The sequence below is a fragment of the Eschrichtius robustus genome, chromosome 3, assembly GCF_028021215.1.
Source record: "Eschrichtius robustus isolate mEscRob2 chromosome 3, mEscRob2.pri, whole genome shotgun sequence".
Taxonomy (NCBI): domain Eukaryota; kingdom Metazoa; phylum Chordata; class Mammalia; order Artiodactyla; family Eschrichtiidae; genus Eschrichtius; species Eschrichtius robustus.
Window position 1 is genome coordinate 46,074,429 of NC_090826.1, and position 23,873 is coordinate 46,098,301.

The window sequence follows — 23,873 nt, forward strand, 5'->3', positions numbered from 1 at the left end:
TTGGAAGTTACAGATTACGGAGGTTCAGTGTATAGCTTTCAGGTCAGACAGACTGGGTTTGAATGCTGGCCGTTAATTTCTTAGCTGTGTGACTTCAGGCAAAGTACTTAACCTCTCTGAGAATTAGTGTCCTTATCCGTAAAATGGGGGAATAACCGCATGTATTTCCCAGGGTGGTTGTGGGACTTGTAAAGTGCTCAGGGGAGTGCCTGGCACATAAGAAGCATTTAGAACTCTTCGCAATGGTTGTTTGGGAATCTGATGGAAGTTATGTACATCCACAAAATGCATATACAGTTTCAGAAGATTCACAGAGCTCCTGGAGCTCAGCCATGCATGCCTTGGTGACCATGGACCCCAGGTTAAGAAAATGTAATAAGAAAGACCCTAGTAGCAAGAGAGATATCTAAGGAATAAAGTGTCTAAGGAAAAAAAGATGTGTAAGACTAACACGGAAAAAAATTTTAACACTTAACCAAGGGACATTAAAAACTACTTAAATGCAAAGACTTAACATTGATAAGGGTATCAGTTGTCCCCAAATCAATATATTAATATATAAATATATTTAACGCAACTCTAACGTTCCAACAGGGATTTCTATGGAATTTGAGATATAGATAGATAGACAGATAGATAGATAGATAGATAGATATAGATATAGATATAGATAAAGATCCAAAAAACAGCCAAGCCCTTTCTGAAGAAAAATAAGGTGGGTAGACTTGCCCTACCAGGTATCAGTATTTGTTATAAAGCTCTAATAGTTAAAACAGTGTGGGTAGGCTCAGGAATGGACAAATTGACCAGTGTAATAGAATTGAGAGCCTGACATAGAACCCTGCATTTAATCTGCATGACGGAAGCAAAAGGCAGTTACCAGGTGGTTCAAACTATGGCAGATTCCAGAGCCAGACTGCCTGGCTTTGAATCCTGGCTTTGACACTTACAGGCTGTGTGATCTTGGGCAAATTGCTGAATCTCTCTGGCCTCAGTTTCCCCAGGGGGGAAAGAGAGGCTATTCAATAAATGGAAGTGGACAACTTAGTTGTTGATATGGAAAAATGAAACAATTCATACCCCACTTCTTACCAAAAAGTCAATTTCAAATGAGTTAAGTACTTAAAGGTCCAAAGCAACACTTTGAAACATTGAGAAGAAAATGTAAGTGAACATCATTCTGACTTTGGGGTAGTTTTTTAAAGAGACCTCAAAAGCACTAACCATGGGACTTCCCTGGTGGTGCAATGGTTAAGAATCCGCCTGCCAAAGCAGGGGACATGGGTTTGAACCCTGGTCCGGGAAGATCCCACATGCCATGGAGCAACTGAGCCCATGTGCCACAACTAATGAGCCTGTGCTCTAGAGCCCGTGAGCCACAACTACTGAGCCTGCGTGCCACAACTACTGAAGCCTGCACGCCTAGAGCCTGTGCTCCTCAACAAGAGAAGCCACCGCAGTGAGAAGCCTGTGCACTGCAACAAAGAGTAGCCCCCGCTCGCCGCAACTAGAGGAAGCCTGCACGCAGCAACAAAGACCCAACGCAGTCAAAAATAAATAAATAAATACAATAAATAAAACTTTAAAAAATAAATTAATTAAATAAATTTTAAAAAATAATAAATTTTAAAAAAATTTAAAAAAAGCACTAACCATAAAACACTGATATATTTGACTATATTAAAACGCAGAACTCCTTTTTCTCAAAAGAAATCTTGAAGGAAGTAAAGTACTACAAACACAAGAACATATTTTCAATACATATAGTAGCTAAAAGATAAGTATCAAGAACATGCAAAATTGGTAAGAAAGAGAAACAAGCCCAATCAAAAAATGGGAAAGAAATATATGGCTAGGCATTTCTTAGAGAAGGAAACATGTATGGCCAATAAACAACAGAAGAGATGCTCAACTTACTAGTAATCATGGAAACAAAAGTCAAGAACAACAAAATGTCATTTTACAACATTTGATTGGCCAAAATCAGAAGCCTGACGATTGGAGTGAGTGTGGATCGTGGGATTGCTTACATGTCACTTGTGAGTACACAAATTGATACAACCACTTTGAAAAACAAGTTATTATTTTGTAACTTTGGGCATTTTCATACCCTATACCCCAGCAATTCTAATAGGTATATACCCACTCCGAGGTATACACTCCTTGTATTGCACCAGGAGTCATGTAGGAGAATATTCATAACAGCAATCTGTAATAGAAAAGCAACAACAAACCTCCTCCTCCAAGCAAGGGAATGATAAATACAAAATTCAGGATAGGGACTTCCCTGGTGGTGCAGTGGTTAAGAACCCGCCTGCCAATGCTGGGGACACAGGTTTGATCCCTGGGTCCGGGAAGATCCCCCATGCCACAGAGCAACTAAGCCTGTGAGCCACAACTACTGAGCCCACATGACACAACTACTGAAGCCCGCATGCCTACAGCCCATGCTCCACAACAAGAGAAGTCACCGCAATGAGAAGCCTGCACACTGCAACGAAGAGTAGCCCCCACTCGGCCCAACTAGAGAAAGCCCGCATGCAGCACCAGTGCAGCTAAAAATAAATAAATTAATTAATAAAAAAAAATTTAGGATAGTGATTCCCTGAGCTGGGGAGGGACATGGGATGAGGAGGACAATATAGATAGATGAAAGTTATCACTAATGTTCTAAAATTTGGGTGGTGGGTTCACAGGTCTTGATTATATTATTAAAAATAAATTGGTGAGAATTAGAAGACAAGCCACAGACTGGGAGAAAATATTTGCCAAAGACACATCTGATAAAGGACTTATCCAAAATATACAAAGAGTTCTTAAAATTCAACAACAAGGAAACAATCTCATTAAAAAATGGGACAAAGACCTTAACAGACATCTCACCAAAGAAGAAATATAGATGGCAAATAAGCATGTGAAAAGAATCTCCACATCATATGTCATCAGGGAAATGCAAATTAAAACAACAAGATACTACTGCACATCTATTAGAATGGCAAATCCAAGGACTTTTTTGTATTTGGCAAAATCCAAAACACTCACAACATCAAATACTGGGAAGGATGTGGAGCAACAGGAACTCTCATCAATTGCTGGTGGGGATGCAAAACGGTACAGCCACTGTGGAAGACAGTTTGGTTTCTTACAATACTAAACATACTCTTATTGTATAATTCAGCAATCATGCTCCTTGGTATTTGCTCAAAGGAGTTGAAAACTTATGTTCACACAAAAACCTGCACATTGATGTTTATAGCAGCTTTATTCATAATAGCCAAAACTTGGAAGCAGCCAAGATGTCCCTCAGTAGGTGAGTGGATAAATAAACTGTGGTACATCCAGACAATGGAATATTATTTAGCACTGCAAAGAAATGAGCTATCAAGTCATGAAAGACATGGAGGAAACTTAAATGCACATTACTAAGTGAAAGAAGCCAATCTGAAAAGGTTATGTACTGTATGGTTCCAACTATACGACATCCTAGGAAAGGCAAAACTATGGAGGCAATAAAAAACAGTGGCTGCCAGGGCTGGGGAGTAGGGAGATGAATAGGCAGAGCACAGAGGATTTTTAGGATAGTGAAAATATTCTGTATGATATTTTAATGATGGATATATGTCATCATACTTTTGTCCAAACCCATAGAATGTACAACACCAAGAGTGAACCCTAAGGTAAACAATGGACTATGGGTGATTATGATATGTCAATGGAGGTTCATCCTTGGTAAAAATGGTACATTACTAGAATGGTACATTCTGGTGAGTGATGTTGATAATGGAGGGGGCTATGCATGTGTGGGGATAGGGGTATATGGGACATCTCTGTACCTCCCTCTCAATTTTGTTGTAAACCTAAAACTGCTCTTAAGAAGTCTTTTTATTTATTTATTTGGTTGAGCCGGGTCTTAGTTGTGGCAGGTGGGCTCCTTAGTTGCGGCTTGCCGGCTCCTTAGTTGCGGCATGCATGTGGGATCTAGTTCCCTGACCAGGGATCGAACCCAGGCCCCCTGCATTGGGAGTGCGGAGCCTTATCCACTGCGCCACCAGGGAAGTCCCCAAGAAGTCTTAAAGTAAATAAATAAGTAAACAAACAAACAAATGGATGTTTGTCAAAACCCACAGAATGTACAACACAAAGAGTGATCCTTAATGTAAACTGTGGAATTTAGTCAATAATAATTTATCAGTATTAGCTCATCAACTTGTTCTGCTAATGCAGGATGTTAATAATGGGGAAAAAAAACTGAGGGAGGGAGGGGGCAGGTGGGAATTCTTTGTACTTTTTGCTCAGTATTTTTGTAAATCTGAAACTGCTCAAAAAATAGTCTATTAAAAAATAAATAAATGGATGAACAAATGAAGAATAAATGAATAATAAATAAGTATAAAAGATAGCCATGGTGTCTTGAGCCAAGTATTATCATTAATCCAGTTCTGCACATCTGAGAGTTTTTAAAAAACAAACAAGTTAATCAAAGGCAAATAGGTCCTGGACTAGAACCCAGACAAATCCAACATGAAGAAATAAAAGTAAAGTCCTATGGTCTGTGCCCAGCTATCAACCTTATAAACAGAATGCAGAGATTAATAGGGATTCAGATAGGGCTGAGTTTCTGTTGGCTGTCAGCTCAAATGGAAAAAACAGTGGAATGCCATGTGTTTTTAAGACAACAAAAACATAATCTTAGGATATTTTAATAATATTATTACTAACTCAGGGTTTAAGATGGTGGACTGACCATTTAAATTTATTTTTAAAATGTCCCCTCGGGCTTCCCTTGTGGCGCAGCGGTTGAGAATCTGCCTGCCAATGCAGGGCACGCGGGTTCGAGCCCTGGTCTGGGAGGATCCCACATGCCGCGGAGCAACTGGGCCCGTGAGCCACAACTACTGAACCTGCGCGTCTGGAGCCTGTGCTCCGCAACAAGAGAGGCCGCGACAGTGAGAGGCCCGCGCACCGCGATGAAGAGTGGCCCCCGCTCGCCGCAACTGGAGAAAGCCCTCGCGCAGAAACGAAGACCCAACACAGCCAAAAATAAATAAATAAAATAAATAAATTAAAATGTCCCCTCATTAACGAGTCCATTAAAATGCCAGTAAAGGAAATAAAAAGGTACAAACCCACAATAATGAAAAGGCTGGAAAGGAGGATCATCAGCACATGTGAAGTTTTAGCAATAGACCGATATAAAAGACAATTGACAATATGGTCCTCCTCAGTATCCTCAGAGGACCGGTTCCAGGACTCCTGCGGTTACCAAGCTTTGTGGATGCTCAAGTCCCTTATATAAAATGGCGTAGTATTTTACATTTCGGCACATCCCCCCATATACTTTAAATCATCTTTAGATTACTTATAATACCTAATACAATATAAATGCCACGTAAATAGTTGCCAGCAGGCAGCAAATTCAAGTTTTGCTTTTTAGAACTTTCTGGAATTTTTTTGAATATTTTTGATCTGCAGTTGGTCGAGTCTTCGGGTGCAGAATTCACGGATATGGAGCAGCTGACTGTATTTATTAGATATGTGAAGAACTCTTATTTAAAACATTTTTTAACTGTGGTAAAATATACGTAACAAAATTTACCAACTTCATGATTTTTTGTTTTTTTTTTTTTGCCACACCACGCTGTTTGCGTGATCTTAGTTCCCTGACCAGGGACTGAACCCCCAAACTCGGCAGTGAAAGTGCAGAGTCCTAACCACTGGACGGCCAGGGAATTCCCCAGCTTCACAATTTTTAAGTGTTCAGTAGTGTTAATTATATTCACATTGTTGTGCAACAAATCTCCAGAACTTTTCTTCTTGCAAAACTGAAACACTACACTCAGTAGAGCAACTCATTTCCCCCTTCCCCAGCCCTTGGCAACCACCATTCTACTTTGTTTCTATGGATTTGACTACTCTAGGTACCTCATAGAGTGGAATCATACAGTATTTGTCTTTTTGTGTCTGGCTTATTTCACTAATCATAATGTCTTCAAGGTTCATCCATGTTGTAGCACGTGTCAGAATTTCCTTCCTTTTTAAGGCTGATTAATATTTCATTGTATGTATATACCACTTCTTGTTTATCCATTTATCAGTTGATGGATATTTGGGTTGCTTCTACATTTTGCTTTTTGTGAATAATGCTGCTGTGAACATGGGTGTACAAATATCTTTTGGAGAGCCTACTTTCAATTCTTTTGGATATACAAAGAACTCCTATAACTCAATAATAAGACAAGCAATCCAATTTTTTTAAAAGGGGGAAAGATTTGAATAGACATTTTACCAAAGAAGATACAAAGATTGTGGCAAATACAAATACAAAAAGATCCTTAACAACATCAATGAACAGGAAAATAGAACTCAAACACACAGTGATATACTGCTATGAATCCACTGAAGTGACTAAGATTAAACTGACTGACCAAATCAATGCTGGTGAAGATACAGAGGAACTGGAATTCTCATACACTACTGGTGGGAATGTGAAATGATACCACTGTTTTGGAAAAATTTTGGCAGTTTAAAAAAATGTTAAACCTACATCTATCATGTGACCTGGCTATTCCACTCCTAGGTAAATACCTAAGAGAAATGAAAGTATATGTGCACACCTAGATTTGAACATGAATGTCCATACCAGCTTTATCTGTATAATAGTCAGTACCTAGAGACAACTCAAAGTCCATCAATAAGTAAATGAATAACCAAATTGTGGTACATCCATAAGATAACATTCTACTCAGCAATAAAAAGGAACAAATTACTGATGTGTGCAACAGTATATATTCACTGCAAAATAATTATGCCAAGTGAATGAAGCCAGACAAAAAAGAACACATAGTATATGATTCCATTTATACAGAATTCTGGAAAATGCAAACTAATCTAGAGTGACAGAGGCAGATTATTGGGTACCTGGGGGGTGTGGGGGAGGGGCAGTGTGAGGCAGAAGGGAGAGATTATAAAGGGCCATCAGGAAACTTCGGGGGTGATGAATATGTTCATGACCTTGATTGTAGTGATGTTGTCATAAATATATATACATTACATATATGACAAAACTCATCAAGTTGTATACTTTAAATATGTACAGTTTATTGTATGTAATGATATTTCAATAAAGCTTACAAAAGCAAGCAGGAAGAGATTAGTTAAATAAATTTGAGTAGGGACTTCCCTGGTGGTGCAGTGATTAAGAATCTGCCTGCCAATGCAGGGGACGCAGGTTTGAGCCCTGGTCCGGGAAGATCCCACATGCCGCAGAGCAACTAAGCCCGTGTGCCACAACTACCAAGCCTGCTCTCTAGAGCCCAAGAGCCACGACTACTGGAGCCCGCGCACCTAGAGCCTGTGCTCTGCAACTAGAGAAGCCACCGCAATGAGAAGCCTGTGCGCCGCAACGAAGAGTAGCCCCCACTTGACACAACTAAAGAAAGCCCCCGCAGAGCAGCGAAGACCCAACGCAGACAAAAAATTTAAAAAAATTTTTTAAAAAGTGATTAAAAACAATAAATTTGAGTAGACCCATAAGGAAAGAAATACTATGTAGCAATAAAAATTATGGAAAGATGTTTATGATAATTGTTGAAAGAAAAAAAAGCAGATTACAAAACAGTATATCCAATAGGGTCACTTTTTATTTTTTTTTAGATAACCTGAATATCTCCAGGATTCACCATTTGGTTACAAATAATGTCTCATTAAAATTAAACCACGGGTTTTTTTTGTTTTTTTTTTTTTAATTTTTTAAATTTTATTTAGTTATTTATTTTTGGCTGTGTTGGGTCTTCGTTTCTGTGCCAGGGCTTTCTCTAGTTGCGGCAAGCGGGGGCCACTCTTCATCGCGGTGCGCGGGCCTCTCACCGTCGCGGCCTCTCTTGTTGCGGAGCACAGGCTCCAGACGGGCAGGCTCAGTAGTTGTGGCTCACGGGCCTAGTTGCTTCGCGGCATGTGGGATCTTCCCAGACCAGGACTCGAACCCGTGTCCCCTGCATTGGCAGGCAGACTCTCAACCACTGCGCCACCAGGGAAGCCCTAAACCACGGTTTATGTCAGCCCAGAGCCATCCTGCCTGTGTGGGAATTCCCTTTCCCTGCAAAGTCCACCTGTCCCATATGTTTCTGGGTGTTCCCTAATGTGTCTCACTGCACTTGGAAAGCAGTCTCGAAGTCATTTGCTGTTGTTGGCACCTGGGGCCTCTGCTGAGTTGAGGCTCCTGCATTAATGCCTCTAGCAGAGCCAGAGGTTGGCCTGTGTTATTGCCCAGGCTGCTGCCAAAGCCCCATGCATGGGGTGCCCACCATTCCTGTCCTGACGCTCACACCTTAGGGTGCTCCGAGAGCAAAGTGATGAGGGAAGTCCCCCATCTTGTTACCCAGCCAGGGGTCCCCACCGGAGGGCTGCTTGGGCCCCAGGTGTGGTGAGCTCAGCATGGTAACTCTCTGTGTTGAGATAGTCTGGGGCAGGGTGAGTTCAACCACCAGCCCCTGTGAGGTGTCTGGAATGACTGATCCTTTCCACTCTCTGGTCCTGGTGTGGACCAAGTTCCTCTTCCTGTGACAGTTGTCTTTCAGGGACCACCAGCATCCTGTGTCAGGTTTCTTCCAAGTCTGTCAATGAGCCTGTATCCCAAATGTGAATACTGACGGAGATTCTTCTAGGCGGCTCCTTCATGCCTGCGATCACATCATATTATATAACATAACATATGTACTTACACATGGGGGAGGGGGAGGGGGAGGGGAGTCCCCACCTCTCCCTGTCAGCATATTTTCCTCTTTCAGCTCTAGTGTAGCTGGAAGCACATACCCGGAAAATACTAACAGTGATTCTCTCTGAGTGAAGAGAGCATCGGTGGTATTCATTTTCTTTGTTCTCTTCTGAACTGTCCATTCTCATTTTTTTCTATCACTGTCCATAAGGCCAAGGCCAGTGTGTCCTGCTCAAAACCTCATCCCAGCACCCAGCTCCGTGTTTGGCACATAGTAGGTGCTCAATGAGGTGTGAACGACTAGCAGGTATTACTTTTCAAGACTGAGGGGCTGGTTTAGCAATGGCAGGGAGACAGTTTTTGCACCCCGCCACCCGCCTGGCTCCACCTCTAGCCTGTCAGGTCCCGCCACCGGCGTTTCCGCCTCTGCCGCCCCGCGGCGCGGAGCTTCTGGCGCCGGTCCTGCAGCCCTGGCCCTCTGCTCGGCCGCGGCCGCCCGGGGCCGCCTCACCGGCGCTGGCGAGGGAAGGGGAGGGGAGGGGACCAGACTCGTCTGGGAACTGGCCTGGGCCGCTCCTGCCTGTGCCTCTGCCCGCTTCCTGCGCCTCCCTCCAGCCTCCCGCAGCCTCCCCCATCAGGGTCTGCTCTGGGACCTCGGATGCCCAGTCGCTGAGCCTCGCCCCACGGACCTGCTTCTCCGACGTCCCCAGCAGGCTCCCCGGCCTCGGCTCTGCGAGCTGTTGGGTCCTGAGCGCCCCGCCACTTGGGTAAGACCCGTGCCGCCCGCAGGCCCGCCCCCACCTCCCCATCTCGGAAGGGCCGAATTCCTTGAGATCCTCCTGCTGCTGGCTCTTCCTCGACTCCAGCAGCCTCTCCAGGCAGACCTGCCTCTATCCCAGGAGCGGGCTCCGGATAAGCCAGGCGGTGCCTGGCAGCGCTCTTGCGTGGGCAGGCTGGGGCATGAGGCATCCTGGGATTTGAGCTGGGATGGGCAGGCCTCTCACGAGGATGAGGAGGCTGGCCCTTGGCGGTGCCTAGGGCCACAAGACTCAGAGCCCAGAGGGTGCAGCCAATGCTGACTCACTCAGGCCAGGCGTGGGGTGGGGGGAGCACCAGCCCGTGGGTGAGCCGCTCCCTGGCAAGGGTCCAATCCTGGAAGTCGGACTGGGTTCAGACCCCCAGCAGCTGGGCCAAGGAGGGGGTTCAGCTCCTGCAGGAGGAGGTGGTGAGAGAGAGAGAGGGAGAGCACACTCCGAGCCGCTAGGCAGGAGGGAGTTCAGGGCTGGCTGGGCAAATCCAGTACTCTGCTCACACATCCTGAATCTGGCCTCCACGACTTATAGGCATTCCCTCCTCTCCATCCCCACCATGCTGTATCTTCTCCCCTCTGGACCATTCACTGGGCTTCTCACTGCTCTCCTTGCCCGGCTTCTCCATAAATGGCTGTGGTTCCAAGGGGGGGCCTGGCCTTGAAGCAACGATGAAGTCATCTCTACTTCCTCTCTTGCTGGTATCACTACCTACTTCCGTTGTTCCTCCCTTCTGCCCCCTCTCCATTTATCCTACAACTTCCTTTATTCTGCCATGCCAAGCCCAAGGGGCCCCCAGAAGGAACTGAGAGCCTTAGCTTGGAGAACAGGAGAGCATGACGACATTCTTTCATTCACTCATTTGATCATTCATTTACACGTGGATTTACTTCCATTCACTCACACATTCCCTTGTTTTTTCCCATTCCATTACTCACTCCCTCATTCTCTAGACACTTACTGAGCATCTACTGTGTTCCAGTAACTGAGTGTTTGGTGGGAGAGGGGCAGGATATTTTGAGGAACCAACACCATCCCTTCTACCTGCTTGTTCAAGGTCAAGAAGGAGAAATGAGCACAAGTCAGTCCAATTTAAGAGAAAAAGCAATGTGAGAGAGAAATAAAGAGCTCTGAACTGCGGCTGTGTGTTTATGTGTGGGGAGTGAAGATACAGAGGAGGAGGATGTAATTTCCACTTAGGAGGAGCCCAGAAGACTTCCTGGAGGTGATGCCATTTGAGCCGGGCCCTGACTGGGGGGAGGGTTTGGATTTTGAGTTATTAGAGGGCATCAGGGTAGATGGAATAGCAGGAACAAAGGAAAATCCAGATGTGTGAGGGGACAGTGGGAAGCTTTGTTCATGACTTGAGAGGATTAGAAGAAATAAGTCTGGGACTTCCCTGGCGGTTCAGTGGTTCAGACTCCATGCTTCCACTGCAGGGGACTTGAGTTTGATCCCTGGTCACGGAGCTAAGATCCCACATGCTGTGCGGTGCAGCCAAAATTTTTTTTTTTAATTTTAAAAATTAAAAAAAAAAAAGTCTGGACAGGGAGACTAGGGCCAGTAGAGGACAGGCCATGTGCTCCCATGTCTCTGCCAGCTGTCACAGGCTAGGGGAGCAGCCTTGTTCTGGGTGACACAGAGCCTTGGTCATGAGGTAATGGCCTTATCCTCATGGCTAAGGATAATGGTAAAATCCTTGTGGATATTAGAGCTCTTTAATCGTACAGGCAACCTTAGATGGAGTGAGTTCTTCAATCTTAGAGGTGTGTGAATGGAGGCTGGGACACTAGGTATGTGTGTGGAGATGGGAGAGCTGCAGGTTCTGGCCCCTGGAAGGGTTCGGCTAGGACAGTGCTGAAAGTGGGAGTTGGAGTGGATGATGTCAGAGGTCCCCTCCCACCTAGAGAGTCTGTGGTCCTATGGGAAGGCTGGAAGGTCCAGCAGAGGGAATTCCTGGGAGTTTGGTCATTTATTCACTCATTTATTCCCTCATTTGCCCCTATACCCAATCATCCATTCATTCATTCATTCATCACTTAGTCACTAAACCCTTGGTCTGGGCAGATCCTGTGCTGAGGACTCAGATGACACAGATGAGGTCTCTGCCCCTGTGAGCTCCCAGTCTGATGGGGGAGCAGACCCACACCTGACAGTGACAACCCAGTATCATCGTGGAGTAGGAATGGAGATTGTTTTATTGTGTTTTGTCACTGAGTGGGAGGTAGAGCTGGGACATGGACCTGAAGAATTAATGCAGATATTTTTCCTCCGGCCGGGAAGGCCCCATCGGTGGGGCCAGATGAAGGATGTAATGTGGGAAAAGAAGTGTTTGAGTGAGAAAACACTCTGGGTTCATGGGGCTTAAGAGGGCAATCTTCCTCCAGACATGGACCACTCGAGAACCAGGCCTTTGGGCTGAGGGCACCACAAGCTCATCCCTCACCAGAAATGAGCCTGCTGGATTTGAGAACCTCTAGATAATTCCTTGGTCAGCATAAGCTGTAAGAGGTTATGTAGAGTGGTGGTTAAGCTTCTGGGCTCTGGACCTAGATCAGAGTGCAAGTTGTGGTGCTAACTATTATCAATTGTGTGACTTTGGACAGATGACTCTGCCTCTGTTCTTTCCTTTGCAGGAGAATATTAATCATAATACTGTCCTCTTAGGGTGAGGCCCAGAGATGGTAACAAACATGAAGTGCTTGTACAGTGCTGGGCAGGTGAGAAGGGCTATAATGACAGGGCTAAAATGACAATGATGACGATGACAGTGATTATGATGATGATGATATAGTGATATACAGTATAGTGATATACTGTCAGCTGCTGCCTTTAAAACCTCTGGGCCTCATTTTCCCCAGCTTACAATGGGAGGACTGACCTAGCTCACTGGTTCTCAAAGTGTGGTCCCTGGACCAGCAGCATCAGTATCACTTGGGATCTCGTTGCAAATTCTTGGGCTCTACTGCAGCTCTGCTGGAGGTAGGGCCTAGAAATCTGTATTTTAATAAGCCCTCTGGGGCTTCCCTGTCAGTCCAGTGGTTAAGACTCTGCGCTTCCACCGCAGGGGGTGCTGGTTTGATCCCTGGTCAGGGAAGTAAGATTCCACATGCCTCGCGGAGCAGCCAAAAAAAAAAAGCCCTCTGGGTGATTCTGATGCAGGCTGAAGTTGGAGAACCATTGACTAGCTATCACTTAAGACCTCTTCTGGATTCGCCTTTCCACGACTATGATTCATCAGGTGTGTTTCATGCCTTCTGCATATAGGGCCCTGGTCTGGGGGCTCGTGGGATAGGCACAGAGATGAGTAAGATGTGATATCAGCCGTCAGGGGGCTCCCAAGTGAGTTGGAAAGGGGAGACAGACACCTTTGGAAATATTCATTGGAGTAACAGACCAAACAGAGCTGCTAAAGAGACACAAGAGTCAATTCTGTAATAAATAGAAAAGGGAAGGGAGACCTTTGTGGGCTGGAGGGGCCTCTGTAGAAAGGTCTAGCTCCTGATAGTATCTTGATTCAGCCTTGCTGGAAGTCTTCTCATAAGTCTAACTGAATGCTGTCTTTCATATTTTATGCCTTGTTGTGGTGTGGGGTGGACAGGACTCTAGACTTGAGGCCAGGAGTGGTGATTCTAGACAACTTCCTTGCTCTTTGACTTTGGTTGGCTCACTTTTCATCCCTGTGTCTCAATGTGTTCATCTGTAAGACGGGGACACTAGACTGAGTCCAGTGAGTCTGAGTCCAGACAGCTCTGGAGAGAGGGTAGAGTTGGGGACCAGAAGCTCTCTGGGTTTCTATCCCCTCATCTGCATAGTGAAGACCCTGAAATTGTCCTGACTGCCTGCCTTACCCAGTGAGATTGGGGATCCAGTGAGTTAAGCTATCCCCTTTCTAGGCCAGTTTTCTTACCTGTCCAGAAAGGTCTCATGACACCTGTCCTCTTCACCTCACATGGCTTTTGTCATACTGAGCGTGTTCTTCAACCTCAGAGGCTCCTTGATGCCTAAACCCTGTTGCCTGGCATTCAAGGTCCTCCACGATAGACTCCCAGCTTTTTCCTGAAAGATGAGGGCCCTCACTGCCTATGACTGCATCCTGTTCTGTTCCCATTAGGCCTCCCACCTCACCCCTCTTGTCAGCCTATTCAGTCTTCAGTCCGGCTCTAGCACTACCTCCTCCACAAAGCCTCCCAGCTTGCCCCAATCCTCAGTGCCATCCTTGGATCATCTTGCCATTTTTAAGGCGTGACTTTAATTTTGCATTTGTAGACACTGAAGTACTGACAGACCATAAACTCTTTGAAGGTAAGGCCTGAGCTCACAGTGATGGACATTAGAGTCCTTGACTCCTAGAACAGGGCGGCCCAGAGAGAGGAGAAAACTTGCCCAAATTCACGTAGCACATTAGTGAAAGAAACAGACCCAGAAACCAGTTGTCTTAGGCCCAGGAGGAGACATTATTAGGGATGTGGTGAGTGAACTAGAGGGGCAGAGGAAAGGGCAGAGGCCTCAGAATTGGACTGACCTCTGTTCCAGCACAGCTCTGCACTCAGTAGCTGTGCCACCTGGGGCACCTCACCTACCCTCCCCAAGCGACCTTCAGGTGGGCTTGGAATGAGGACATGGTGAGGCCTGGCACACAGTGGGTGCTGGGTTATTGCGAAGTGTTCATTATTATTCACCATATACTTGTCCGTCCCAGCTCCCCTGCCTGCATTCCACTCCCCTCTTTCTTTTCTTAAACACCAAGCACTTGATTTTATTGCCCTGTCATGAGAAATCCAATGTGAGTGTCAAAGCTGCCTCACGATGTGCCTTGCAGAAGTGAGAGGGAGAAGGGAAAGTCCTGATGGTCTTTTAGTCTTTTAGGGGCTGGGGTGGGAGCCCAGGAGGATGAACTCTGTGGAGCGGATGGGTGGAATTTGGCAGGTGTCACTTTTAGAAAAGTCACGCCACCTATTTTAAGGAAGTGAGGGGGTGTGCCCCATCGCTGGCCAGCAGCTGCTGGATGCTGGTGGGCTGGAGCGTTGGGCGGCACCTCAAGGGTGAAGAGTCCGAGCAGGTGGGTCTGGTATCTCTCTGGGAGGCTGCTGGCAGCTCCCCACACTCCTGCCACCTTCCAGCCTGACCCCTCGTGGATGGATGGAAAGCCGGTGCCTGTTGTGCCAATGTCACTGGCTGGGGCCGGGAGCCATCCCAGAGCCAGAGTCCCTGTGGGGAGGATGTCAGGGGCTGGAAGTGGGGGTGACGAAGTTTGGCTGTGGCTGGAGGTGCAGTGAGTGTCCGGCTGGGTGCACAGTGGGCGGGCATAGGGCCCCCTGACATGGCTGTGGCCCAGCTGGCAGCCTCCCTCCTTTCTCTGCACTGGGCAGGCAGGCGGGCTGGCACAGGAGCCTCCGTGCGGGGCGCTAGGGGAAGGGGGGCCCAAGGGCAGTCTGAGGAAAGGTCGGGACACGTTGATAACTGATAACGGCTGGCTCAGGAGGGGCGGGAGCCGGGGAGGAGGAGTGCGAGGAGAGGCGGACCGGCTTCATTTGGAGCTGGAGCGGGGCTGTCGCTCAGGTGACCAGTGTCTCTCCGAGGAGGGTGCGAGCAGCTAGCGGGGTGTCGGCAGCAATGATCCAGAATGTCGGAAATCACCTGCGACGGGTATGGAGGGTGGGCTGGGGGCGGGTTGGGGGCAGAGGGGAGGGGACTGGGGGCTGGGGATCCCAAAAGAGAACCGAAGTTTCCATTTTAAGTCAGAAGTCCTACATCTTCTCTCTCATTTTCCATGGGCCATTTTCTAGCTGTCTTTGCAAGGAGAAATCACAGAACTCCTGGGCTGGTTTATTATAAGCAACAATCCCCAAACAAGCCCCAGGGGCCGTTAGGAGGGCTGGCTATGTTGAGTGGAATCATCTTCGGCAAGTTCTTTGCGTCTGGAATTCTATTCTGGGGGCGTGTGTCTCTCCCCATGGAGTTCTGTGCCGGTTTCTGCCTGACGGCTGAGCTCTGTGGCTCTGTAGTGTTTAACTCTTAGAATGCAGGGCTTGAGGGCCACAGAGCTGCTAGAAGATACAGGCTAGGGATGTGCGTGTGAGTGAGTGTGACAGGCTGAAGCCAGGGTTCTTGGGGACAATGACCTCTTTGCGACAGCACGTGCAGGACCAAATGAGGGCTGTTGGAAAGGTGTTCTGCAAGGTGACCTCGCAGAGAACGTTTTCCTGGAACCTCTTAACAGGGACTTTGGAGCTGAGATTAGATGCTGAGGCACCAGACAGACCCAAGTGCTCAGCAGTCCCTGTCGGGAGCCTTTGATCTGGGGAATGGAGAAGCGTTCAGGACAGACTGGCAGACGTGCAATGCTGGGTGTAGAGCTACCATCCTCTGAAGACATTTTTGGGAAAAGCCTTTTAAAAGGGGCAGGGGCAAATAAAGACATCTCTTCTCCACCCCCTCCCTCTATCTGTATAACTGGCCTTGATCACCACCTTTGGATCATTGCCTGCATGGCAGATCTCCTTGGACTCCCCTTGTTTCCTCCTGAATTCTCCAAGTTCCCCTGGAATACAGGAGGAGACCATTTTCTGGGTTGTTACCAAAGCTGCTGTTAATGAAAAGCAAGCAAACCCACCCACCAAACTCTTCACTGGGGATAAAGAAAACCGGGTTAAAGGAGAGCCTCAGATAACCCACATGCCCTGCTTTACAGGGTTTGGGGGCCCTTGTCAGTATCCCATGGCACTGCAGACAGTGAGCATTTTGGAGTCGGATGGTTCTTGCTTTCACCCATCACTGGGTAACCCAGCAAGCACTCGGCACATGTGAGTGAATGAGTGAATGAATGAGGTGGTGAGTCTCCTGCCAGGCTGGGGTTGGGGGGGGAGGTTGCAGGAGCATTGAGTGCCTGTGTGGTGGTGCTGGAAGGGTCACCTGTCCTGTTTCTCTCAGTGGAGACCCTTCTCCTACCCCACGCAAGCTGTCAGTCTGTACTGGGCACTGAGTCCTACACTCCTGGGCTGGTACCCTGTGGGAGGCTGGGAACCTCTGCCTGAGTTCTAGCCTGGTCCGGGCAGCTCCCAAGGGGGCCCAGGAACTTCATTTACTCTGGGAATGAGGATGGAGCTGTTTGTCCCAGTTCCCCCTGAGAAGCTCTGCACCCGGGTAGTGCTGCCAACAGGGTGGTGGAAGGTCAGAAACAGGCGTGAGCATCTGTGCACGTGTTCACGCACCCACAGACTTACACGTTGTTCCTGACCCCCTGTGGCGATCCCCCTGCTTCACCTTGAACCTGAGGACAGCTGGAGGTGCTGCCCCCCACCCCGCCGGCACCAGCCTCAGTCAGGGTCTAGTTCACAGTGCGGGGAGGCTTAGGGCATACCATTTGGCCACCTCTGGATTAGAATCTCATCTTCACCCCATCATTGACAAGTAACCTTGGGCCAGGCGCTCCCCATCCCTGGTTGTTCTCTGAGGTCCCCATCAGTCTTGACATCCTGGGGGTCTGGATGTTTGTGAAGGGTTTGTGCACCACCTTGAGGTTGGTCCTGACAGTGAAAAGTAGGGGCCCAGCTCCCTCAAGGACCCTGCTGTGTGGTGGAGGAAGGGAGACCCCTAGACGTAAAATAATGTGCCTCTCATGTAGCAGGAGCACAAAAACTTGTGAACAAATGAGCAGCCATGGGAGCTCAGAGGGGGCTGAAAGAGTCCCAGGAGGCTTCCTGGAGGAGGAGATGAGACTCAGACACTTAGCTTCAGCCTATTTGGGAGCCACATTTGAACCCTAGTCTCAGACATGGGCAGATAGCCTTGGTGTTCTTAGTCTGGAGGACTCATCTTCATCCTTCAAAACCTGGCTCAGCCATCATTCCCCTTCAAACCCCCATCCTGCTGCTCCCAGAATTAATGGTGTTTCCTCGGGATGTTATACTGGCCTCAGTTGTTCCCTCTACAGAGATTAGCCTGTGTCAGCGCTGAGTACTCTGTGATGGGCCCAGGCTATTGTGTGGAGCTGACAGCTAATGAGGGAGACACAGTGAAAAGGTAGTCAAAGAAACATACAATGAAAATCTGTGATAAGAGCTGTGAATATTAATAATAAATGTCATATAAATGCTAGCTATGTGCCAAGCATGCATTAATTCATATATTCCTTATAACAACTCTGTGAAGTAGATAGTGGTACCATGCCCATATTAAAGATGAAACTGAGACAGAGAGGTTAAGTAACTTGCCCAAGGTCACACAGCTAGTAAGTGGCACTGCTGAGATTAAACTCAGGCTGTCTGGAGAACAGAGAACTGTTAGAGAATAATGAGAGAGGTCACAAGAGAGCTCTGTGACCAGGTGACAACTGAGCGGAGACCCAGTGGCTGAGAAGGAGGCAGCCATGAGGGGAGATGGGGGAAGAGCGTTCCAGGCAGAGGGAATAGTATTCATTTACGGGCTCCAAGGTGGGGGGAGCCTGGTGCATCTGAGCTGCCGAACGAAGGCTGGCGTGGCTTAGAGTGGAGTGAGTGAGGGCAGAGCAGCTGGAAGGGGCTGAGACATGGTTACGACATGCTGCAGGCTGGGGGCCTGGACCCCGGAGGCAGGGTTTGGGGTTTGGAGTGCTGTGGGCCCTATTGCTCTGCCCACCAGACTGTGCACTCCTTGGGGGCCCTCTGGTCCCCAGTCTTGGTGCCAAGGTGTGCAGTCCCTGCACACTGAGCTCAGGAACCTGGGGGAACACATCATCAGAGTTCCTCTCCTCCAGCGCCATGAAGGTCCCCACTGCTTTCCCATCCACCTCTGACCCCTCACAATAGGGAGGTGGGCCATAGGATCAGCGCCCTGGTGCAGACAAGGCACAGAGAAGGGAGAGGATGTGCCTGGGCTTGTACCACTGGCGAGAGACTCGGAACCCCTACCTGCTAGGTTGGGACCCCTTTTCCAGCCCTTGTCTTGGCCACCGAGAAAGTGGCCTCGATCTCACACCCAGACTCACCCCATGCCAGCCTCCTCTGCCCACCTTCACACACTGACAATGCAGATTCAGGGCTGACCTCCTGCCTCTACCTCCTAGGGCCGAGGGGAGGCTGCACCCCTGCCCTTCACCTGTGCCTGGTCCAGTGGGTCCGAGCTGGACAGTGGTAAGAGTCCAGATAACTGCCTTAGAGATGCTCACACATTTCACTCCCTGTAGACCTGTTTCCTCATCTGTGAACCAGGTCTGTTCCTGCAGGTCTTGTTAAAGACATTGGAGGAGTGTAGATCCTGGCACATAACTGGCCACAGTAAATATTGGTTCTTTTATTTCTGTCTCATCTGGACTTCAGTTTCCTCAGTGGGTTAATGACAGGGTCAGTGGGTCGGATGAGATGGTAAATGCTAGCTTTTTGTTGAGCACCTACAGAGTGTCAGGTGTGTTTAAACTTCCCAACAGCTCTGCAAGGCTGCTGGTATCCAGCTAGCTTTACAGCTAAGAAAACCAAGGCTCTGGCACTGAGTCACTTTGAGCTAGTTAGAGAATTCGAAGTCTCGTCTGACCCTAAGCTACAGCTGGGCTTTGTCCTGGGCTGACCTGGCTGAGCCGAGGAACTGACACCTCTACCTTGTGCCTGCTCTGTCCTGTGCCTCCAGGGACAGATGGTGCTGCCGGCTGGGTCCTCTGCCAGCTCCCTGGCTGCAGACCTGTGTGTTCCTGCCACTCCCACAAGCAGCCTCCTTGGGGGTAGGAGGTGGCACAAGGGCAGTGATGGAAAGGATCAGAGGCCGGCATTTTGGGGACACAGGGATGAGTCAGACTGGACCTGTCCTCAGGTTCCCCCAAGCTGATGGGGAGACAGAGAGTGGTAAAAACCAATGATGACAGCACAGTGTGGCCAGGCTGTGAGAGAGGGAAGCCCAGAGGTGGCCCCTCATAGCCTAGGGGACAGGGCAGTCTCCCTGGAAGAGGTGATGGGGTAGCTCAGCCTTGAAAACTTTTCCAGGTTAGGAAGCATGGTCCCGGCAGAGGCACCTGTGTGTGAGATGTGGGAAAAGCTCTTTCCGCAAGGAAGAGGGAGAGCATTTGGCAGTGACCCCCTGAGGTGTCTCTCCCTGGCCCCCTTGCCCATGTAACACATGTATCCTGCCTGGGCCTTCTTCAATAGTAATAATCTTCTCTCAGCAAATCAGACATTAACTAATTAATGGCAGTAGACATTAAGTATTAAGCACCTCTTCTGGAGAGGAAGCCTAGTGAATGAGTAGAAAGAACTGTGGTCGTGAGAAAAGCAAAATCCCAGCTCTACCACCCAGAGCAACGTGGCCCTCAGATAGCCCGGTTTCAGTTCCCTTTTCTGTGCAAGAGGGATAGTTGTCCCTCACAGGGTTTGGTGAGGATTAAATGGTATTATGGATATGAAGCCATTATATAATGTATATAAATGCCTGGAACATAGTAGGTGCTCAAAAAAGTATAGTGGGGTGATGGGGGGTGGGAAAGGGGAGATGTTGGTCAAAGGGTACAAACTTTCAGTTATAAGATGAATAAGTTCTGGAGACCTAAAATACAGCATGGTGACTATAGTTAACAATAATGTCTTACGTACTGGAAATTTGCTAAGAATGTGGATCTCAAGCATCCTCACCACTCTCCCCAAAAAAGGGTAACTGAGAGGTGATGGATGTGTTGATTAGCTTGATTGTGGTAATCATTTCACGATATATACGTATATTAAAACATTGTGTTTTGCAACCTGAATGTGTACAACTTTTATTTGTCAACCATATCTCAATAGAGCTGGAAAAAAAAATGTATATATATATAGTGAGGCCCTGGGACTCTAGAGAGATATGGGCCTGGCTCCTGTCTTCAAGGAGTTTATCTCCTCATATGTACACCCACTTTACAGTCTAGAAAGTGGTTGTACATGCTTTACCTTGTCGGGTTGTTCAGAAGTCCGGGGAGTCAGCAGGCTGGCTGGCAGCGCCTCTGCGGTGCCGCACGGAGGCCCATCGCTTGGAATGGTATGCTCACTGCTGGTGGCAGTGCTGAACTCCACCTGTAGGACAGGCTGTGATCCGCCCTGGGGGTGCGGCCCAGCCAGGTGTGGCCCTGCTCCCAGGCCTGGAATCCGGTCAGAGATCTGGAAGGGGAGTGGCCTTCAAGTCTTCCTAAAGCAGCCTCAGATTTCCAGCACACTCCAGGGCTGAGCCAAACCAGGTGAGTCTCAATTTCCATTTGATCCCTTAGGGAGGGTGTGGAGAGACCCAGCTCCTCTCCTTCTCTGGGGATACTGCCCCCAGAACTGTGGGAGGGATGGTGGTCTGGAGTCAGAAGTCTCCGGCTCGTTCTGGGCTAGTGGCTAGCGGCTACCTTTTCCCAGCCTCAGTTTCCTCATCCTAAACATGTGGACACGGGGGTAATAATGGTCCCTGTCATTTGAGCCTGCTTTGTGCCAAGGAGGTTAGTGTCATGATGCATTTACATAGAGACTGGATGGCCTGCCTACAGGCTTTGAGAGCAGTGGGGTAGTGGGACACATGGGCCTGGGGAGAGGAAGGGGCCCAAGGACTGAATGACTTTGGGGCAAGGGAAGGGGCAAGTACAGCATTGCTTCCTCCACCCCTACCCTGAGGGCCTCCTGGGACTGAGATTACCTGGTCCCCACCCACCTGCCCTTACTTTGGAAGATAAAAGTAGAGCTTTCAGGCTGCAAGACTAAGAGAAGATGTGTCTCACCCCTGCTCAGACTGGTTCTCAGGGAGGCAAACAGGAGACTGGGAGGGACTTCTGTGCCTGCTAGGCCCTCTGCAGAGGCGTGGGGGAATGGTGATGGTGGGTGGTGGTGAGATCCCCACAGCCCAGTGGGGGATGGACTGGCCAGGGACCACTCCCCTCCAGCTCTTTCTCCGTATCACCTGGAAGGCAGGAGAGCAGGGAGGAAACCGATGGAGGGTCTCCCAAGTGCCAGACTCTGTCTCATAAGTCCCGTGGGCTGGGGGATCTGATCTCCCTCTAGGACTGGTGTCCCCCTGCAGCACCCCTGCCAGGCTCTGGAGTCAGAAGAGCCCACGTCCAGTCTCTGCTCTGCCTTTTACTGGTCATGTGTCTTTGAGTGGATCTTTCCCTGTTCCCTGAGTTTCCTTTTCCTCAACCGTAAAATGAGGACTCCTGCTTCGGGGCGGACTTGAGAATTAAAGGACCCCCAAGGACTAGGCCTGGCACATAGTAGGTGCACAGTAAATGGCAGCCATAGATTTCTAAAAAGGGATTTTCTGAGCTTCTGGGAGAGCAATTCTTGGGCAGTCCCCATGCTGTAGGCGGCTCTCAGGCACACAACTGGCTCTGTCCCATTAGCAGACAAATGAGCTCTTTGTTCCCCTGCCTCTAGGCAAACAAAACCCCTCCCTTGTCCCCATGTCCCCTCCCAGATACTCCCTTGTTTCTTTGCTCCCCATTCCCACAAGAATCTGAAAGAGTTTTCTGTGGTCCCTGCTTCCACTTCTTTCCTCTCATCCTTTTCCTGATATACTCTAATGGGCTCTTCTCTCGCCCTTCCTCCCGCCCCCTTAGAGCTTCTCTGACCCTGGACCCGCAGGCACCCCTCCTCCTGGAGATCCTCCCAGACCTGGTGCTCCTCCCACCTCAGGGCTCCTTCTCTGGCTCCCTTGCAGGCTCCTCCTTCCCAGCCGACCTCTTTTGCTCTCTCCTTGGATGATGTCTGTTCTATTACTATGACTGTGTGACAAACTATCCCCAAACTTAGTGGCTTAAAACAAGAACCGTTTTATTTTATCTTGAGATTTTTGTGGGTCAGGGATTTGGGCAGGGCTTGGCTGGGTGACTCTTCTGCTCTATGTGGTGTTGATGGAGGTTACTTGGTGGTGTTCAGCCAGTGGATGGGCTAGACTATGGAGTCCACCATGGCTTCACTAGTATTTGGCCCCTTGGTGGGAATGGCCGGAAGGTTGGTTCTAGCTGGGACTGTCATTCTGAGCAGCCACATGGGGCCTTTTCCATATGAAGGTCTCAGTGGGAAGTCAGACTTCCCACCTGGCAGTGGGCTCCACCAGAGCAAGAGTTCCAAGAGGCCTGGGTGGAAGCTGCCAGGTTTCTCATGATCTGGTCTCAGAAGTCACCAGTTGAGGACTTCCCTGGTGGCACAGTGGTTGAGAATCTGCCTGCCAATACAGGGGACATGAGTTCGATCCCTGGTCCGGGAAGATACCACATGCCATGGAGCAACTAAACCTGTGTGCCACAACTACTGAAGCCCATGCGCTCTAAGCCCTGGGTGCTGCAACTACTGAGCCCGCATGCTGCAACTACTGAAGCCCGCGTGTCTAGAGCCCATGCTCCGCAACAAGAGAAGCCACCGCAACGAGAAGCCCACGCACTGCAACGAAGAGTAGCTCCTGCTCACCGCAACTAGAAGAAAGCCCACATGTAGCAACAAAGACCCAACACATATAAAAAAAAAGAAGTCACCAGTTGAAATGTCACTAAGGGGGATCCAGATTCAAGAGGAGGGAATTAGACCCAACCTGGGGTCTAGGGAGGAGTAGTAAAGAATTGACAGCCACCTTTGACCGAACACAAGTTTGCAGAGTCCTGTGGATCTTAAAAGCCCAAGTAATCTCATGTCCCCAGGTGCAGCCTCTTCTCCAGCGGGCTCCAAACCTGAACATTCATCCTCCTTGACATCTCTCTTTAAGTGTTTCATAGGATCGCAAAAATTTTTGATTCCACCCCTACTTATTTCTCCCCTGGTCTCTCCCAACTCAGTAACCATCACCACCATCTACCAGCCATTTGTCCAAAGTCTGGATCCTCCCCACGACCTCCTGTTCTCTCACTCTCACACGTGGAAGACTTCAGCACGTTGTGCTGGCTCCACCTCCCAAATACTCCTGGGTCCATCATCTGTCTTCGGACTGTAGTGGCCCACGGAGGAGTCTCGCTGCTTCTTCTCTCTCACCCTGCAATCCGCCCCCACACAACAGCAGAGTGATCTTTTTATTTTTTAGATATGTTATTTATTTATTTATTTATATTACTAATTCTATTTATTTTTTGGCTGCGTTGGGTCTTCGTTGCCACGCGCAGGCTTTCTCTAGCTGCAGCGAGCAGGGGTTACTCTTCGTTGAGGTCCCTGGGCTTCGCATTGCTGTGGCTTCTCTTGTCACGGAGCACGGGCTCCAGGGGCGCAGGCTCAGTAGTTGTGGCGCAAGGGCTTAGTTGCTCCGCAGCATGTGGGATCTTACTGGACGAGGGCTCGAACCCATGTCCCCTGCATTGGCAGGTGGATTCTTAACCACTGCGCCACCAGGGAAGTCCCCAGCAGAGTGATGTTAAAATGCAGGTCAGATCACTCTCTCCCCACTCATCGACATCAATTTTT

At 48.6% G+C, this 23,873-nt stretch overlaps 1 protein-coding gene across 1 annotated transcript in view; it reads left to right on the forward strand.

Annotated features, from left to right (window-relative positions):
• The first annotated feature begins 9,055 nt into the window (after window positions 1-9,055).
• The window catches only part of ACOT11 (acyl-CoA thioesterase 11), a 51,990-nt gene continuing 37,172 nt past the window's right edge, over window positions 9,056-23,873 (forward strand). The window contains 2 exon segments of the mRNA XM_068539958.1: window positions 9,056-9,235; window positions 9,238-9,480. Coding sequence (XP_068396059.1) covers window positions 9,056-9,235; window positions 9,238-9,480 — 423 coding nt within the window.